The sequence below is a fragment of the Sturnus vulgaris genome, chromosome 24 (genome assembly GCF_052056855.1).
Source record: "Sturnus vulgaris isolate bStuVul1 chromosome 24, bStuVul1.hap1, whole genome shotgun sequence".
Classification (NCBI taxonomy): domain Eukaryota; kingdom Metazoa; phylum Chordata; class Aves; order Passeriformes; family Sturnidae; genus Sturnus; species Sturnus vulgaris.
In genome coordinates this window covers 6,968,626-6,983,825 of record NC_142266.1, presented here as the reverse complement: position 1 = coordinate 6,983,825, position 15,200 = coordinate 6,968,626, and the positions used below count along the sequence as shown (strand labels likewise).

The following is a 15,200-nucleotide window of genomic DNA, read 5'->3' as shown; positions in this document are numbered from 1 at the left end:
AATCGGTACCCAAGGGCCCAACATGTGCAGCAGTGACCCAGAGTGACCCCAGCCCCAGCACTGGTTCCATACCTGATGCCTGGCAAAGGGGGCATCTGACTGTGTGGCGTCGATGCTGGAGTTGGTGGCTTCAAGTCTCCTCCTTCTGCCATGGAGCTGCTGGTGGACTGAGGTGTCTGAGGGCCCTGCATGGAGCCTGAACCCGCTGCAGGAGGAGGAACGTGGGGTCAGCAGCTTTGCACACTATGGATGCAACCCTGAACCTCCCAGAACATCAGCCTCGAGAACAGAGAGTCCTTTGAGGAAGGGACAGGTGAACTATGGCCAAAAAAGCACAAGGAGCTCAACAGCTCAAGGCCAGGCTCCCCAGAAGAAGCTAAAGCTGAGAAGTTGTGCTCCCTCTTCCACACCCTGGCCCCGTGTGGTGCTTCCCACGTTATCCCTCAGAGGCTGATGCTCTGGAGTGCACCACGTGGCAGGAACGTGGGGCTTGCTGCCAAGTGACAACCACTGATGTCCCTGTCACCTTCACATCCCCCAGCCAGGGAAGGGGTCTGAGCCCTGTCCTGGGAGTCTCAGGATCTGCCCAGTGATGGAAACCTCAGCTGAAGCCACCAAGGAACTCTGGACGAGGCTCCCCTGCCTGCTCTGCCCTTCCCCAGTGCAGACCCCTCCCAAGGATTCCTGGAGCAGGGAATGCCGGAGATGCCGGATCTTGCACTGGAGCACAAAACCTGTCCAGCAGGTTCCCTGCAAGTCCCAGCCCCTGAGTTTTCTGCTCCAGTGAGCTTTGAGCAAAGCCCTGTGTGTAATCCAGCTGTGCAGCAGCTCCAGCAGCTCTCCCCTGGCCCGGGATCGCTGTGCCAGCACCAGCTCAGGTTCAGCTGCTCCTGGCAGCTGGCAGGAGCTGAACTCTTCATTAATGTTTCCATTAGTTCCGTCCCCAGCACCCGATATCCCCGAGCTCCAGCCCTGCTGGCTGATGAGTCATTTCAGCTATTCATTAAAATCCTCCGAGGTCACGTCCAGGCCATGTTTGTTTACACCCCACCTTCCTGGCACCCTGTCCTCTGCTCTGTGCCTCCCTCCAGCCCGGGGAGCTCTGGCAGGAGCCAGGGCAGCGGGAGCTCCTGGGGAGTTTCATTCCCAGCCCCTCCCTGGCAGCCCAGCCCCGCTGCTTCCCCCAGGAATTGGCTCTGGCAGGGCAGGAAGAGGCCCCAGACATTCCCTGAGACATTCCCTGCGTCGCTGCCATTTGGTGTCTGCCCTCCCTCCCACTCACAAACCCACACCGAGCTGGAGCGGGGCCAGCTCCACGCTCTGGGAATCCAAACCCAAGGTGCCTCCCCGGGGACTCTGCCAGAGGGAACCTGCTGGGCTTCCAGGAACTCCCAGTGCCCATGAGGGAATTCCCAGTTCCCTCTGGGATCGCTCCTGGGTGTTGAGGGGGTGATGGACACGGCACAGGAGGGCTCTGACACAGGAGCTCCACCTGTGCAGCCCCAGGAAAGGGTTAATGGGGAATGGCACAGTGCAATCCTCAGCACTCCCCAAGTTCTGCAGGAGTTAATTTGGCAGGACAGGCTGGAATGAAGAACAAGCCAAAGCCAACAGGTTGTGAGGTCTGCAAGGACAGCCCAGCCTTTAAAAGATGAAATGGCTTCAGAACGTCCCCCTGCTGTCCACAGGGTTCCAAGCTGGGAATTTTTTGTTCTCCTCCAGGTAATTCCCTGGGGGACAGGAGTGTGTGGGGCCTGCAGGAAGAGCAGCATCCCCCAGGGCTGGAGCTGGCCTGACTGAGCCATTTGTGTCCTGGCCCACTGACCAGGCCCTGAGAGGAGGAAAAGGAAAGTGAAAGGAGCAGGGACAGGCTGGGTGATTCAGCACAAAGGATCAGAGCCACCAGCCAGGCACATCCCCAGCTGTGGGAGGCTGCAGCAGGGTTTGAATTGGAAATGCAGCAGAGTTCTCTCACTGCAGGACCCAAACGTGCCGAGGTTGGGGTAGGAGCCCCAAAATTCCTTTGCTGATGTGCTGGAGCAGGAGCTCAGCCCAGAAGGCAGAGCCAGGCCCTTCACAAACACCACGTGAGCCACAACAAAACAAAAACTGATGCAGCACCTAATCCACTCTGACACACACCTAGAGCTACAGCAAGTCCAAAGTGGCTTCCTGAAAGTCTCAGCTCTCTCCAGATAAACTCCAAATGCTCTCAACATCTTTGTTCCGTTGCCTCGGGGGGGCAAGAAAGAGGTTTTGGAAAGAAGGTGGGGTTGGATTTGTGGTCTAGTTCGAGCAGAACTCAGACACCACTTTGGCCAGAGGTTTATCTAATGGCACAAAAGTGACTTTATCTTGCAGAACACACCGAGGCTGAAGCTCCACCGGGGCAGGTTTCCTGACCAGTAACAAGACACGATCAATTCTCCATAAAAACCCCCCTGTAGCTGAAAGGAGAGAGAAATGAGGTGCCCAGCAGAGCACTGGGACAAGCCCACTGCCCCTGAAGGGCTCAGCAGGGCTGGGACACAACTGCACTGCACTCAAAGAGGTTCATTATTCCACTCCTCAGGAGCCAGACAAACATGGTGCCAGGTTTCAGAACCAAAAAAGCTTTTTTTTTTTTTGCAAACACTATAGGAACTTCAAAGCAGACCAAGTTTTTATTTCACCTACACGAGCAGGCTCCTGACCAGAAAAAGCATCTGAAGTTTTTTTAGTTATAAGACAAACTGGAAAACTCAAGCTTAAAGAAGAGTTGGCAAATTCAGCAGCAATCCAAGCAATGAACTCAATGCAAATGAGACAGAAAGGATCAGACTTTCCAAAGAGTACAACGTGCATGGCTGGCCTGGATATCTTTTCTTTTTTTGTTTAACAAATCTGAATTGAGCATTATACTTAAATATTCAGAAACAGGAGCACCCCATCAAATCTGAACAACAGCAAAGGTTCGTTTTAAAGGGCTTGATTCCCCAAGCACCCAGCTTGTCACAGGCCTCCAGAGCTCTGTGCTCAGAAAGCTCCCCCTGGCTCCTGCTGAGGGCTGAGAGCAGAATTCCTGAGGAAGGTGAGTGCACACAGCCACAGCCAGCCTTTGCTCCCAGCAGGAATCACTGGCCTGGTCCAAAGCAGCACAGCCTCTGCAGTGGGATCCCAAACAGGAGCAGGAACAAGGGCAGCTCTGGGGATCTCCCTGCAGGGAAACTCCAGAGCTCTCTCTCCACCAGATCCTCACCAGGCAGAGGTGCAGCAGCAACCAGAGTGGGGGGTGTGTGTGTGGGTGTTTGTGTGTATTTCCAGGTTTTCCTTTTTCTCAAGCTTAGTCCAGAGCATGGACACACAAAACTGAACTATTCCAAGAGGCTCAACTCACTCCCAAAACATTCCCAAATCATGTTCACCCTACAGCACCAGAGAACAGCTTCTGTTGCAGCCTGGAGCAGCCGCAGCAGAGCACCAGAGAACCTGCTCACACACCCACTGCACACCTCAAAGCAGGCTCTGGCCTCACCTGGAGATGGAGGCTGGATCTTGGTCTGGGATTTCTTGGAGTCAGCAGCTGCAAAGATGTCAGGGGGGGGATCCTCGCCGCGCTCGATCTTGCACTCGAAGGCGTACAGGCACTGGATGTACTGCTTCTTCAGAGAGCTGGCTGCACTGCTCGACGTGCCCACGTTCAGGTTGGTGGCCAGCTCACGCCACTTCTTGTTCTTGTTGACCTGCACAACCCAACGGGAGGCTCTGAACTCCACATCCCTGGATCCTCCTCCAGGAGCAGACACCGACCCTTCCCGGCTCACACCCGGGGTGCACTGAGGGCAACCCCAAAACTGCTCAACGCCCTTTTCACCTACACAAAACTTCTCAGATTTACAGGGGCAGATTGCAAATCAAATCAGTCACGAGGTCAGCTGACAGCCAGATGCAAAAACAAAGACAGTGTCACCAATCTCTGCCCTGGACAAAGCAGGGAAAAAAAGGGCTTGAATTGGATCTGGCCACAGACTGTTGTCACCAGACAAAGGCAGAGCAGGCATCTGGCTCACTTAAAGGGTGCTGGGCTTTATTTACAGAAATAAAACACAGATAAAACGTGGCTAAATGGAAAGTCATGGCTCACACGTGGCCCCAAAGGTGATTCAGTGCTGGGGTCACTGACCTGAGTCAATCCCCCGATCTCCTTGACAGAGATGTAGAGCCTGTACAGGTCCAGGGGCTTCCTGCCCACGGCTGGCAGGTTGGTCATGCCCATGGCCTTCTCCTCAGTGAAGGCCAGGTATCGATCCACCCACAGCTTCCTCTCGGGCTCCCCTCCCAGCTCGTACAGCTTGGTTATCTTCTCGTTGGTGGTAGTAGAGGAACTGGACTTCTAGGAGAAGGAAAGACAGATCAGGACTGAGCAGCACAACTGCAGCTCCTCCAGGTGGAATCCTGCTCCCCCCCGGCTCCTCATGCTGTCCCTGTCCCTGTCCTTGTGTCTTTCCCCACCTGGAGTGGAGGCAGAGCTGGCTCTGGCATTCCAAACCCTCACTTGGAAATGAGCTCCTGAACCAGAGGTGCTCCTCAGACCTAGTGATGTTCCAGGTGAAGCCTAGACCCAGAACTGAGTGTATGCCTAGACCCAGAACTGAGTGTGTTCATGAGCAGCCCTGATCTGTGGCCAAGAGCATTCAAGTTCTCTTTTGCCATAAATAAGAGAAGCAGATGCCTCAGAACACAGAGCAGAGGTGAGGTAACTCCTGGATCTTTTTTCTGCTGGCACAGGGATCAAACCTGCTGAACATTTGTTTTCCTCCAGGTAGCAAAGGAGGAGACCAGGGGCTCAGAAACTGCTTTTTTTGGTGGTTCTTTTGAAACTGGTAGCAGCAATGCAAAGAAAAACACTCCCTGAAGAACTTGTTTGCCTCCCTCTTCTGGCTTTAACACAGGATTAGTAAGAGGTTTGTTTGTGAAACAACTGCAACACTTCAGTTACCACGTCCCAGCTGAGAGCTGAGAGCTCCAGGCCCACTCCACAACAAACTCAGGTTTGTTTATGCTGCTTTTGGCAGTTTCACTGTGGCAGGTAATAATTCCTAATACCCAGTTTGTTTTCCAAGTGGAATCCATGACTCCCATAGGACTGGGAAACACTCCCCTCCATCTCTCACACTGCTCAATCCAAGTGAACACACAACACATGGCTTTATTTCCCTGGATGCTGAAGAGGATGGGAGTCAATAACAACAAAACCCGGAACATTTTACCTTTGACTTGGATTCTGCTTTGGGCGTCCCATCTGCCTTGTTGTTCATTTTAGTTGCAGGTGTTAATTTGACATCCCCCAGTCCCATCATTTCAGGGCTTGCTGCCATCCCTGGGAAGTTAAAGGAATCTTTAACACCGATTCTCCTTCCAGTGCAATGCCATCAGTGAAATCCTAAAGCCCTGGCTTACCTGCAGAGTTGTTGGCCATGTTGCCCCCCATGGGGTAGGGTGGGCCCTGGGGGTTTATCATGCCAGCCATGCTGTTAATTCCCTGCCCATAGGGAGGTCCAGTGCCCATCATTCCCCCCTGATTCATGTTGGGATAACCAGGAGGCCTGGAGGAGGCAAGGAACAAACAGACACTTACTCCACACATTAAGCACTGGGATATTGCTTTCTAAGGAAGCAGCTTTGCTAAAAGGAACCTAAAAAGGACACGGAGAAGTGACTTGCCCCAAACCATTTTTCCAAGAGAAGAACAAAGACCAGGTGCTCTTGTAAAGCTCAGAGCCCAAGTCACACTCTCAAGAGAAAAGGGGATGCAAACCCTTGGGAAAGTGGGACTTGAGCTCTGAACATCTTCACCCTTCATCTTTGTTCTCCTACACCCACAAACTGAGCTCATTTCAGTTGTTAAAATGCCTTTAACCTGCAGGCTCTGCAGCCCTGGGCAGTGAAGTGAGTACAGGATTTAGAATCATGGAATGTCCTGGGTTGGAAGAGTTGTTTTCCATGTACTGCAAACCTCCCACACAGCTGTGGCTCAAACTTCTTCCTCAAAGGGACAGGCCTGGGTGCCCTTATTGGGGTTTGGGAACTTGAGCCTTGGCAGCCCCAGGGAAAAGCAGGAGGCTGCAGGAGCAGCCCTCAGGTGAGGGTAAAGAGCAGTGTCCAGTCAGACAACAAATACATCCACCAGATCTGGGGGAGCCAATTTAGGAGCACGTTCATGGCTCCCATGGCATTCTGGTAGGCCACACACACCTACTCTGAAATGGGCAATAAAGGAAAAAACAACCACAGAAAATAGTGCAGAGTTCAGAGCTGAATTCCAGCTCCTTTCCCACAGCTGCTCATCAAGGCCCTAAAAGGAAGAAGTTCCTCACACTGGACAAGCAGTGCCTTGGATCACACACAGCTGGGTGGCTGCTGGATTTAGGGGCAGCATCTCCAAATCACCCAGGGACAGAGAAGGCTAGAAAGCAAAATGCAAAAACAACTGAAGGGATCTCAGTTAAATAATTTCACTTATGAACATGAGAAGTTCTTTAAGCATGTCATAAATGACGTATAGAGTGCTGGAATGGTTTGGGTTGGACAGACCCTAAAGATCATCCCCTGCTCTACCCCTGCCATGCCAGGGACACCTCCCACTGTCCCAGGCTGCTCCAAACCCCAGTGTCCAACCTGGCCTTGGGCACTGCCCGTACCTGTGACCGTGCCAGTTCCCCTGGCAGGTCTGTACCCCACACCTGTGACCATGCCAGGTGTACCCCACACCTGTGACCCATTGCCAGGCTCCCTGGCAGCTCTGTACCCCATACCTGTGACCATGGCAGGTATACCCCACACCTGTGACCATTCCCAGTCTCCCTGGCAGGTCTGTACCCCACACCTGTGACCATGCCAGGTGTACCCCACACCTGTGACCCGTTGCCAGTCCCCGTGGCAGCTCTGTACCCCACACCTGTGACCCGTTTCCAGGCCCCCTGGCAGCTCTGTACCCCACACCTGTGACCCGTTGCCAGCCCCCGGTGCCCGTACCTGTTCTGGATGGAGTTGGCAGCAGCGTGCATGGCGGCGGCCGCTGCCTCCTGCGCCTTGCGGTTCATGGCGGGCGGGGGGCACATCCCGCTGCCCACCTGGGGGGGCATGCTGCCCATGTTGGGCCCGTAGGGCCGGCTGCCCATGGCCCCGTGGCCCATCCTGCCCGGGGGCAGCCCGCTGTACGGGGGCACCCCGCTCTGCCCGTGCATCTGGCTGCCAGCCCCCATGGGGTTCATGGTGCCCCCCATGCCCGGGCTGCCGTAGTTGGCGTTGGACATGGCGTTGTAGTTTGGCTGCCTGGGGTAACCTCCTGGGGAGAGGAGCAGAGCACAGCAGCATCACCCAACCAGCTCGTGAATCACCACACACATCTTCTATCAGCAAATATTTAAGGATTGCTACCAGAGATGAGGGGGAGTGTTCACACCTCAACACAAAGTCAAAGAACTTGGATATAAGCCACGTAAAATGTGTTTTGACACAGCCAAGTAACAACATCGATTCAGAAGATGCCTGAAACTCTCCCAAACCTCAGCCCAGCACAGAGAGCTGAATGGTCCAGGACAGGATGGAAAAATCCCACATTAACCCTTCCCAGAACAGGCACCACTTCATCACCTTCCTCTTCAAAGAGAGCCATCCCTTCGTCACAATTACATGGGAGGCACGACCTGCTTATTCCTCAATAGGAGGAAGAATCCCACTTTTAGAAGTACAGCTCTCCCTGAAAGCAACATATCCCATCAATCCCAACAGGAGCAGAGCTCTGGTATCACCCACAGATTGAGAGTGGACAAATCAAAGCATTTATCATGGAATGGTTTGGAAGGGACCTTGAAGATCATCCCATGGGCAGGGACACCTTCCTCCATCCCAGCCCGCTCCAACCTGGCCTTGAACACTTCCAGGGACGGGGCAGCCACAGCTTCTCTGGGCAACCCCAGCAAGCCACGAGGACAGAGAGAGGCCCTGCTGGCCCCGTGCCCACCTTGAGGTCCGTACTGGCCGCCCTGGGGCCCGTAGGTGCCCATGGAGTTCTGCTGGTAGGGGCCCATGCCCGCGTGCATCTGAGCTCCCGAGGACTGCCGGGGGGATAAGGCTGAGCCAGGCTGGGGGGAGCTGTACTGGGGCATCTGGGGGTTCCTCTGCATGTAGCCTGCACACCAACAGGAGGGACAAATGGTTACTGCAAAGCATCCAGAGCTGCCAGGGCACACACGTGTTCCAGCCCCCGGCACTGACAAAATCCTTCCAGAAACAGCCTGGACACGTTGTAGTGGTTGCATTAAGGAGCCAGTGTTATCTGAGCAGATAACAGATCCAATTTCCTGTTTTAGCCAGAAAAAAACCCACCCTCAGTCTCATAGCAGAAGCCAGTACAGCTCTGCAAATCCTTGGGGCTTCTTGGTTTTGGTTTTTGTTCACTTGTTTGGTTCTCTCAGGGTGACAACTCTATACCTTCAGCCAGGAGAGCTGAAATTTTACACGTATTTTTCCCCCCAAAATCTTACTCTCTCAAAGGGAAAAGGCACACAAGATTGCTGTGAGCACATCTTGTTTTGAAGTTTAAAGGAAGAGCGTTAAGAAGCCAGAGAAAACATTTTAGAAGCCAAACTCTGGACGAACATTTAGAGGCCACCAAGAGCTGAATTTACTGCAAAGTGCCTCAACACTTCATCCTGTAACCCTGGGGCAGCTTTGCAGTGCTCTCTCCCACAGAATCCACGTCCCCAGGCCAGGTAATCGAAGGAACAGCCAGAGCTGTGAGGCAGGACCCACCTCGGTCCTGCGCGATGCTCGCCTGGTTCATGGAGGGGTGCAGGATTGTGTCCGACTGCCCACTGGGGGGACGGGGGGGCATCTGATTGCCTGGGCCACAGAAAGGACAGAGAGCATCAGCAGCTGCTCCCCACAGCCCCAGCAGGCTGCAGAGCCTCATCCCAGCACCCCAGAGCGCCCCAGGACAAGGGGATGGTGGCCACAGAGAGGAGGAACAGCCACAGTGGTGACATCGGGCTGGGGCAGGGACACTGCTGGCTCACCAACGCTCACCCATCCCCGCAGAGCTGAGAGCTCTCACACAAACAGATGAGGACAGAGGAACTCGGGGACCACACAGAGCTGACAATGGCCAGTTCCTCCCACTGGGCACCAGAGCCCAGCCCCAGCAGAGCCCGGGAGGTGAGAGATGAGAGAAAGGTGAGAGGTGAGGGTTGAGAAGAAAGAGGTGAAAGGGGAGGGGGGTGAGAGGTTACCTTGAGAGGTGAGAGAGGTCACAGGTGAGGGGTGAGAGGTTACCTGGGACTGCAGCAGGGGAGAGGGGGCCGGAACGGGACTGAGCAACGCTGGCTGGAGATCCAACTGGGGAGGGGGAGGGTCCTCTGATGCCTGGCAGGTGAGGAGAGGTATGTGGCGAGAAAGGAGACTGAGCTGGGTTACTCTGCTCTCCTTGGCTGCTGGAAATCCCTGATGTGCTTACTCCAGGGCTCAGGGCTCCTTCTGTCCCCATGGGCAGGTCATCTATGGAACCAGACAGGTCCTGCAGGGCACAGAAACACGTCAGAAAGGCCAGAGGCACGGGGCTGCTGTCACACACACACCGTTTGTCCCCGGCCATGCTGCACACAGCAGTCACCGAGCTGCCACATGTGTCTGATCCTGCTGCCAGTCTCAGCCCAGGAGCTCCTGAGTTGGTTTGCTGCTGGCCCAGACAAATGGATAATTCTCCTCCTTGCTGCTTTTAATTCAGTTTAGAGGTGGGAAGTTAAAGAATGCATCAACAGCACACGTAAAACTGCAAACACAGGAGACAGTCCATGTGATCATGGCTTGGAAGGGAAACGTGGCTCAGCCTCTGAAAGACAGAAAACTCCTGCCTCACCATAATTAATTCATAAACCTCCTATGAGCTGGGAAACTACTCACTTGAGATGGATAAAAACAAACTAAACAGAGATTTAAAAGAAAACCATAAAATACTCTTCAGGGTTCCCACTTCCCTTTCTTCAAAGACAGCAAAAATTAGCAGTTACTGCATCAACCTGTAAAGTTGAGCTTTTCTCGAAGGCAAGGCTGGAAAACACCCTTCCTCCTGCATGTATTCACCTTGCAGCAGAAAAGCACAAAAAGCCTGGGAGAGCTGAAACCTCCAATTGCCACAGCAGCAGAGCAGCAGCAGCAGCAAAACCCAGCTGGCAAGTGTGAAAATGGGGACAGTTCCAAGGAGCTGATGTGCAGATCCAACGTGCCCAAGTGGGAACAAGGTGCATCAGCTGCTCAGGCTTGGCCTGCTCTGAATGAGCCAGGAGCAGCCAGAGGAAGTGGCAGTGTTTGAACAGAAAGCTGGGAAGTTGTAACTATTCCAGGGATTAGATAAAATCTCTGCCAGAGGTTCAAAGGATCACAGCAGGTGAAGAAGTGGAGGCCAAAGCTTACCAGGACTTCACTTACCCTCCCTAAGTCTTGCAGAGCAATCAGCTCTGGATCAGAAGGGTTCTGGGTGAGCCCTGAGGGAATCCCAGGTCATTCTCCCTGCACAGAATTCGGCTGAACAGCACAAGCAGAGCCAACCTCATTTAAACCTCACAGAGAAAGGCCGAGGCAGCCGATAAATCACCTGGACACCCTGGTTTCATTCACACTGACAGCACAGCTCCTGCCTCAGCAGCAGCTCAGGAAATGTTTTCCCAGCTCTGGCAGCACACAGGGAACTGGAAGAGCAGAACTGCAGCTCATCCCTGGGGAGCAGGAGCCCCCAAACCCAACACCTGCCAGGGACGTGGAAGGGCTCTGACAGCACACCCAGGAACCATGGAGAAGTGGAATTGTGGAGGAATAAAAGCCAGCACTGGTGACACCCAAGCACCTCATCCCCCCCCCGTGGGCCAGGGGCACTCAGAGCTGGCCTCAGCACCACCTCCAGCGTGGCAATTTCCTCTGTTTTAATGGAATTTGAACAAAATGCTTTAACAAATGCTGGCAAGTGTTACAGTGGAGCTGCAGAGCCCAGACACTTGGTGGGATGATTTAGTGCAGAGCTTGTCCTCCCTCCCCTCCCATTGCTGCTCCTGTTGGAGAGCTCATTTCCTGCACCACAGTCTCTGAGGTGTATTTGCTTACTGCTCAAGTATTATCTTCCTGAGGGAAAAAAAAAAAAAAAAAAAAAAAAAAGCTTTGTTTTATTTCAATGAAAGCTAAAAAACTGCAGAAAAAGCCTAAAAATAGTATCTGAGCTCTCTTGCAATTTTCACTACTTTCCTATTGTAACATCAAAAGCATTGCTCCTTTATGCAGCTATTTGGGTGCTTTTCCCTGGACAACTTTGACAAATCCCACATTCCTACTGTGGAAACCATCTGAAGTGGGAGTACAGAGACATTATTTCCAACATTTTGCATTAAAAAGCATCAACCAACACAAACAATCAAGAGCAAAGCACTCCTCTCACTGAGATTTACTGCACCCAACTGCAGCCACTGATAGCAAACACACACAGAGCCCACGAAGGGACCAGAATGCCCAGAAACCAGTTCAGTCCAGCCTACAACTGCATGGAAACACTGCCCTGTCCCTTCAATACGTCAAGGTAGTTTTAGTTGAAGCACCAAGAGCATTCAAGCACTTTTCCTCATCACTGAAATGAAGCTGGAGGCCAAACCCATTTCCAGCTCCCACATAAGCTCCTGGTGCTGGGGATTTCAGAGCAGTTAAACCTGAGAGCACAGGGGCAGTGCCTGGGCTGCAGAGATGAAGAGCTTTTAGGCTCAAAGGGAAAAAAACCAAAACCAAAACACATTAAAAATGTGCACCTGAGACAAATACTGGCACGAAAGAACAGATACAGAGCAAGTGTGCGAGGTGAAATGTGAATTTCCTTCCTTTATCTGGGGTAAGTGCTTCTCCAAAAGGCAAGAGAGAAGGTTTTGGGTGGAGGGACCTGTGGAGGTCACAGCTCCATGGCCTGGGCAATATTCTACATGAACTGGGCAGCTGAGAGGGCAAGGCTTGGAAATGCCAGACACAAAAACATCTGCAGGACATGAAATAAAGGAACGTTAAAAACAGTTTGAAAATGAACTCCTAAGAAGCAGATAACAATCTGCAGAGCTCTTGCCTGCTGTCAATGCTTTAGTACTGCAGCCATTTAAAAAAATCCCATTTGAATGAAGCAGGTGGGTCCTGGGGGGCTGCACCCATGAGGGATCCCCAGAGGAACAGCAGAGCTCCCAGATTATCAATTTAAATGAGTTTAAAGTGAATTACACATCCCCTTCCCCAGCTGCTGGGACATCAGCTGAAACAAGACTGTGAAAATCGAGTAACTCCTGAAGTGAGTTCCACCTCCAAAGACATGTAAGTTTTATGAATTCCAACAATAAAGTCATTTCCCAGCAAAGAAGGGATCTGCCAGCACAGCAGCATTTTCTGAGTGTGTTATTCAGCAGGACTGAGCTGCTCAGAAGGGAAACTCCTGCAAGGGGAAGGAGAAAACATGGACTGGAACAGCTGAGCCCCAGCTGCTCTTTCCTCCCATCAAATTCCCTCTCAGGGTGTCAGGCACCAGGGCACCATGGGTTAATTAAACCTGAAGAACACCTCCAGCTCTGACAGCCCCAAACCAGGGCAAAAGGAAATCCCTGCATCTCCCACAGCCTGAGTGCAGGGCAGACAGAGCAGAGCAACCTTTAAAAACAATAAATCCTGGTGGGAATAATGGAGAGCTGCTGCTGTCAGGGGGTTCTGGATGAAGCCCAAGAGCAGAAAGGGCCTGGGAGGTTTTATTTGCCTCCCACGGAGCACCAGGAGCAGAGCTGGGCCAGCAGGGCAGTGCAGAAGGGCTCTCCCCTTCCCTCCCAGCACAGCCACGAGCCCAGACAGGAGGTGAGGCTCAGCAGCAGCAGCTCTGCCAACTCAAGGAAACGTCAGGGTCTGGAGAATTTCCTCACGTGTTTCCAATGTGTTTTTTATGCATTTTATTGCTCATCTGCCATGCAGATCAAAAACGCTGGAGGGATTCCAACTATTTCACAGAGAATCTCACACTCCAGGCTGGCTGCAGCCCCAAAGCCTGAGTTTCTTCACTTGAAAGGCTGCCCAGTGTTATTTTGGGCTGTGACCTGATAGTGGAAGCCCACGGGGACCCTGGAGCAGAGCAGTTCCAGCTGCTGTGGATGCCCAGGCAGGGCTGGTGCCAGTGCAGGGCTGCCAGTGCTGCTGACAAACAGGGCTGGGCACCAGCACCCCCCTCCCACAGCACAGCAGAACCCTCCTGCAATCACAGCATCTCCAAATCCCTCAATCTGCTCCCCACAGGGGCCAGGGAAATCATCCCTCACAGGGAAAGGGGCTGCGAGTCCTGGCAGGACCAGCACCAAGTGGTTTGTGCTGAAATTCTTTTATCTGGCAGCAGGAACCACCAGCCCTCTATCTGCTACAGCTCGTTTGTTAAACAAACAGAGAGATGAAACAACCAGAAATGCTTAAGATCAAGGTAACAAAATCCCAGAGGAGCAGAGAGACCCAAGGCTCTGCTCCAGCCCATCCCATGGAGCAGGAAGAGCAGCAGGACTGACCAGAAAGCAAATGGGATTCCTGAGCAGGGACTGCAGCCTCCCCTGCCCTGCCCTTCCACGTGGGAAGTGTGGGGAACAGGGAATGATCAGATCTCCAGACAGCACTCAAGGAAATGATGGTCTGAGACCAGCATGTGGAGTTTATAAACTCTTAAGGCCAGTGGTTTCCATAAGATGCTCACAAGCAAGACCAGAGAACAATGGCTAAATTTATTCCCCAATTCTTTCTGAAAGGGAAAAAACCTCTTCCTTCCTTCTCACTCAAATACTCACTTTCTATTACAAGCTCTTTTTCTGTGCAGTTACTTTTCCACTTACTCAAGAACTACCACCATTTAAAAATCACAAGCTTGTCCTTTCCTTCCCCTTTATTTCCACACCCAAAATACCTCAATCCTCTCTATCACAACAATCACACAGCTGACTGGCAGGATCTCCCTGCTATTTTGGGGACATGGATAGACTTGTTCCTCCTTTGGCAGCACAGACAAATCCTGCCTCCCATGCTCCACACAACACTGGCTCCTGGAGGCTTCCCCCGACTCACAGCACACCCACAAAGGAACCTGAGCTTTCCCCAGGTGGGACAGGTGGGACAGGAGGGGCCCTGCAGCCCCAGTGCCTTCCTGCTCAGCCTCTTCTGCATCGGGCCCCCAGCTGAAAGCAGCAGCTGGAGCTTGGGAATGAGCTCAGCTCCAGTGGAAACCCAGCTGACACTTTTCATCCACAGGGATTTATCATCCAGTACCTCCAAAGCCAACAAATCAAGAATCAGAACAGAGATTTTCCAAGTCCTGTCCTATCCCAAAAACGTCCAACTTGTGCCAGGGATGACTCTCGTGGCCCTTACTCTGCTCCTCTACCACCAGTGACCGTGGAGAGGAACAGAGCCCATCCTTCCAGCACCAAAGGCACCTCCAGGATCATCCCGGGGTGGGTATGGGCTGGACAGGACACAAAGGGGAAATCCTCCTTCAAAGTGGGACACGTCAGAAGGAACAAAGGGATTTCTCTGCAATGAAATCACTGGGATTGACCCCTTGGATATGTCCCTGAAGTTCAACCTCTGACCTGAGCAGGGAGAGCAACCAGAACTGAGTTCAGCAAGGGAAAAGCCATCGAGATCCTGGTACCAAAGCAAGTGTGCCCAAAGGACCTGGAGTCCTCACGTGCCACTGAGCCACCCCCAGAGCCCTGAGAGAGAGGAAGGAAGTGCCAGACTTTATTCCTTCCTGGGGAAAACACCTGCCCACTAAAACAAACAGCAGGGAGGTGACAGCAGCAAGGCTTCAGCTCCTGCTCCAGAGCCCACATTCCCTTCCCTTCCCTTCCCTTCCGAGGAGTCTCAGCTCCTCTCAGGCAGCAGCACTGACAATCACAGAGCTAAGATGGGGACTGGAACGTGCCAGAGACACTCGTGCAGTTCCCCTGCTCAGAGAAGAAGCTGCACAGCTCCTTCCTGCAGGCTGCCTTCAGACAAACTGGGAGAAGCTGCTGGCTCGAGCTGCACTGCAGGGAAGGGGAGGCTGGCAGGAGGAGGGGCTCGGTGCCACACCACAAATTTCACTCTGATTGCAAAAATAAGCTGCTGCTCTAATCCAGCTCAGTGAC

General features: G+C 52.9%; 1 protein-coding gene across 2 annotated transcripts in view; it reads right to left on the bottom strand.

The window, feature by feature from the left end:
• ARID1A (AT-rich interaction domain 1A) overlaps nt 1-15,200 on the bottom strand; it is a 52,192-nt gene that overhangs the window by 7,228 nt on the left and 29,764 nt on the right. The window contains exons 5-13 of one of the 2 annotated variants that reach the window (XM_014890527.2): nt 9,316-9,556; nt 8,797-8,886; nt 8,006-8,173; nt 7,015-7,327; nt 5,440-5,585; nt 5,250-5,359; nt 4,163-4,372; nt 3,515-3,722; nt 73-205 (exon numbers count right to left, since the gene is read on the bottom strand). In XM_014890527.2, coding sequence (XP_014746013.2) covers nt 73-205; nt 3,515-3,722; nt 4,163-4,372; nt 5,250-5,359; nt 5,440-5,585; nt 7,015-7,327; nt 8,006-8,173; nt 8,797-8,886; nt 9,316-9,556 — 1,619 coding nt within the window. The remainder of the gene's footprint in view (nt 1-72; nt 206-3,514; nt 3,723-4,162; nt 4,373-5,249; nt 5,360-5,439; nt 5,586-7,014; nt 7,328-8,005; nt 8,174-8,796; nt 8,887-9,315; nt 9,557-15,200) is intronic. The other variant, XM_088178251.1, reaches the window with a different exon arrangement.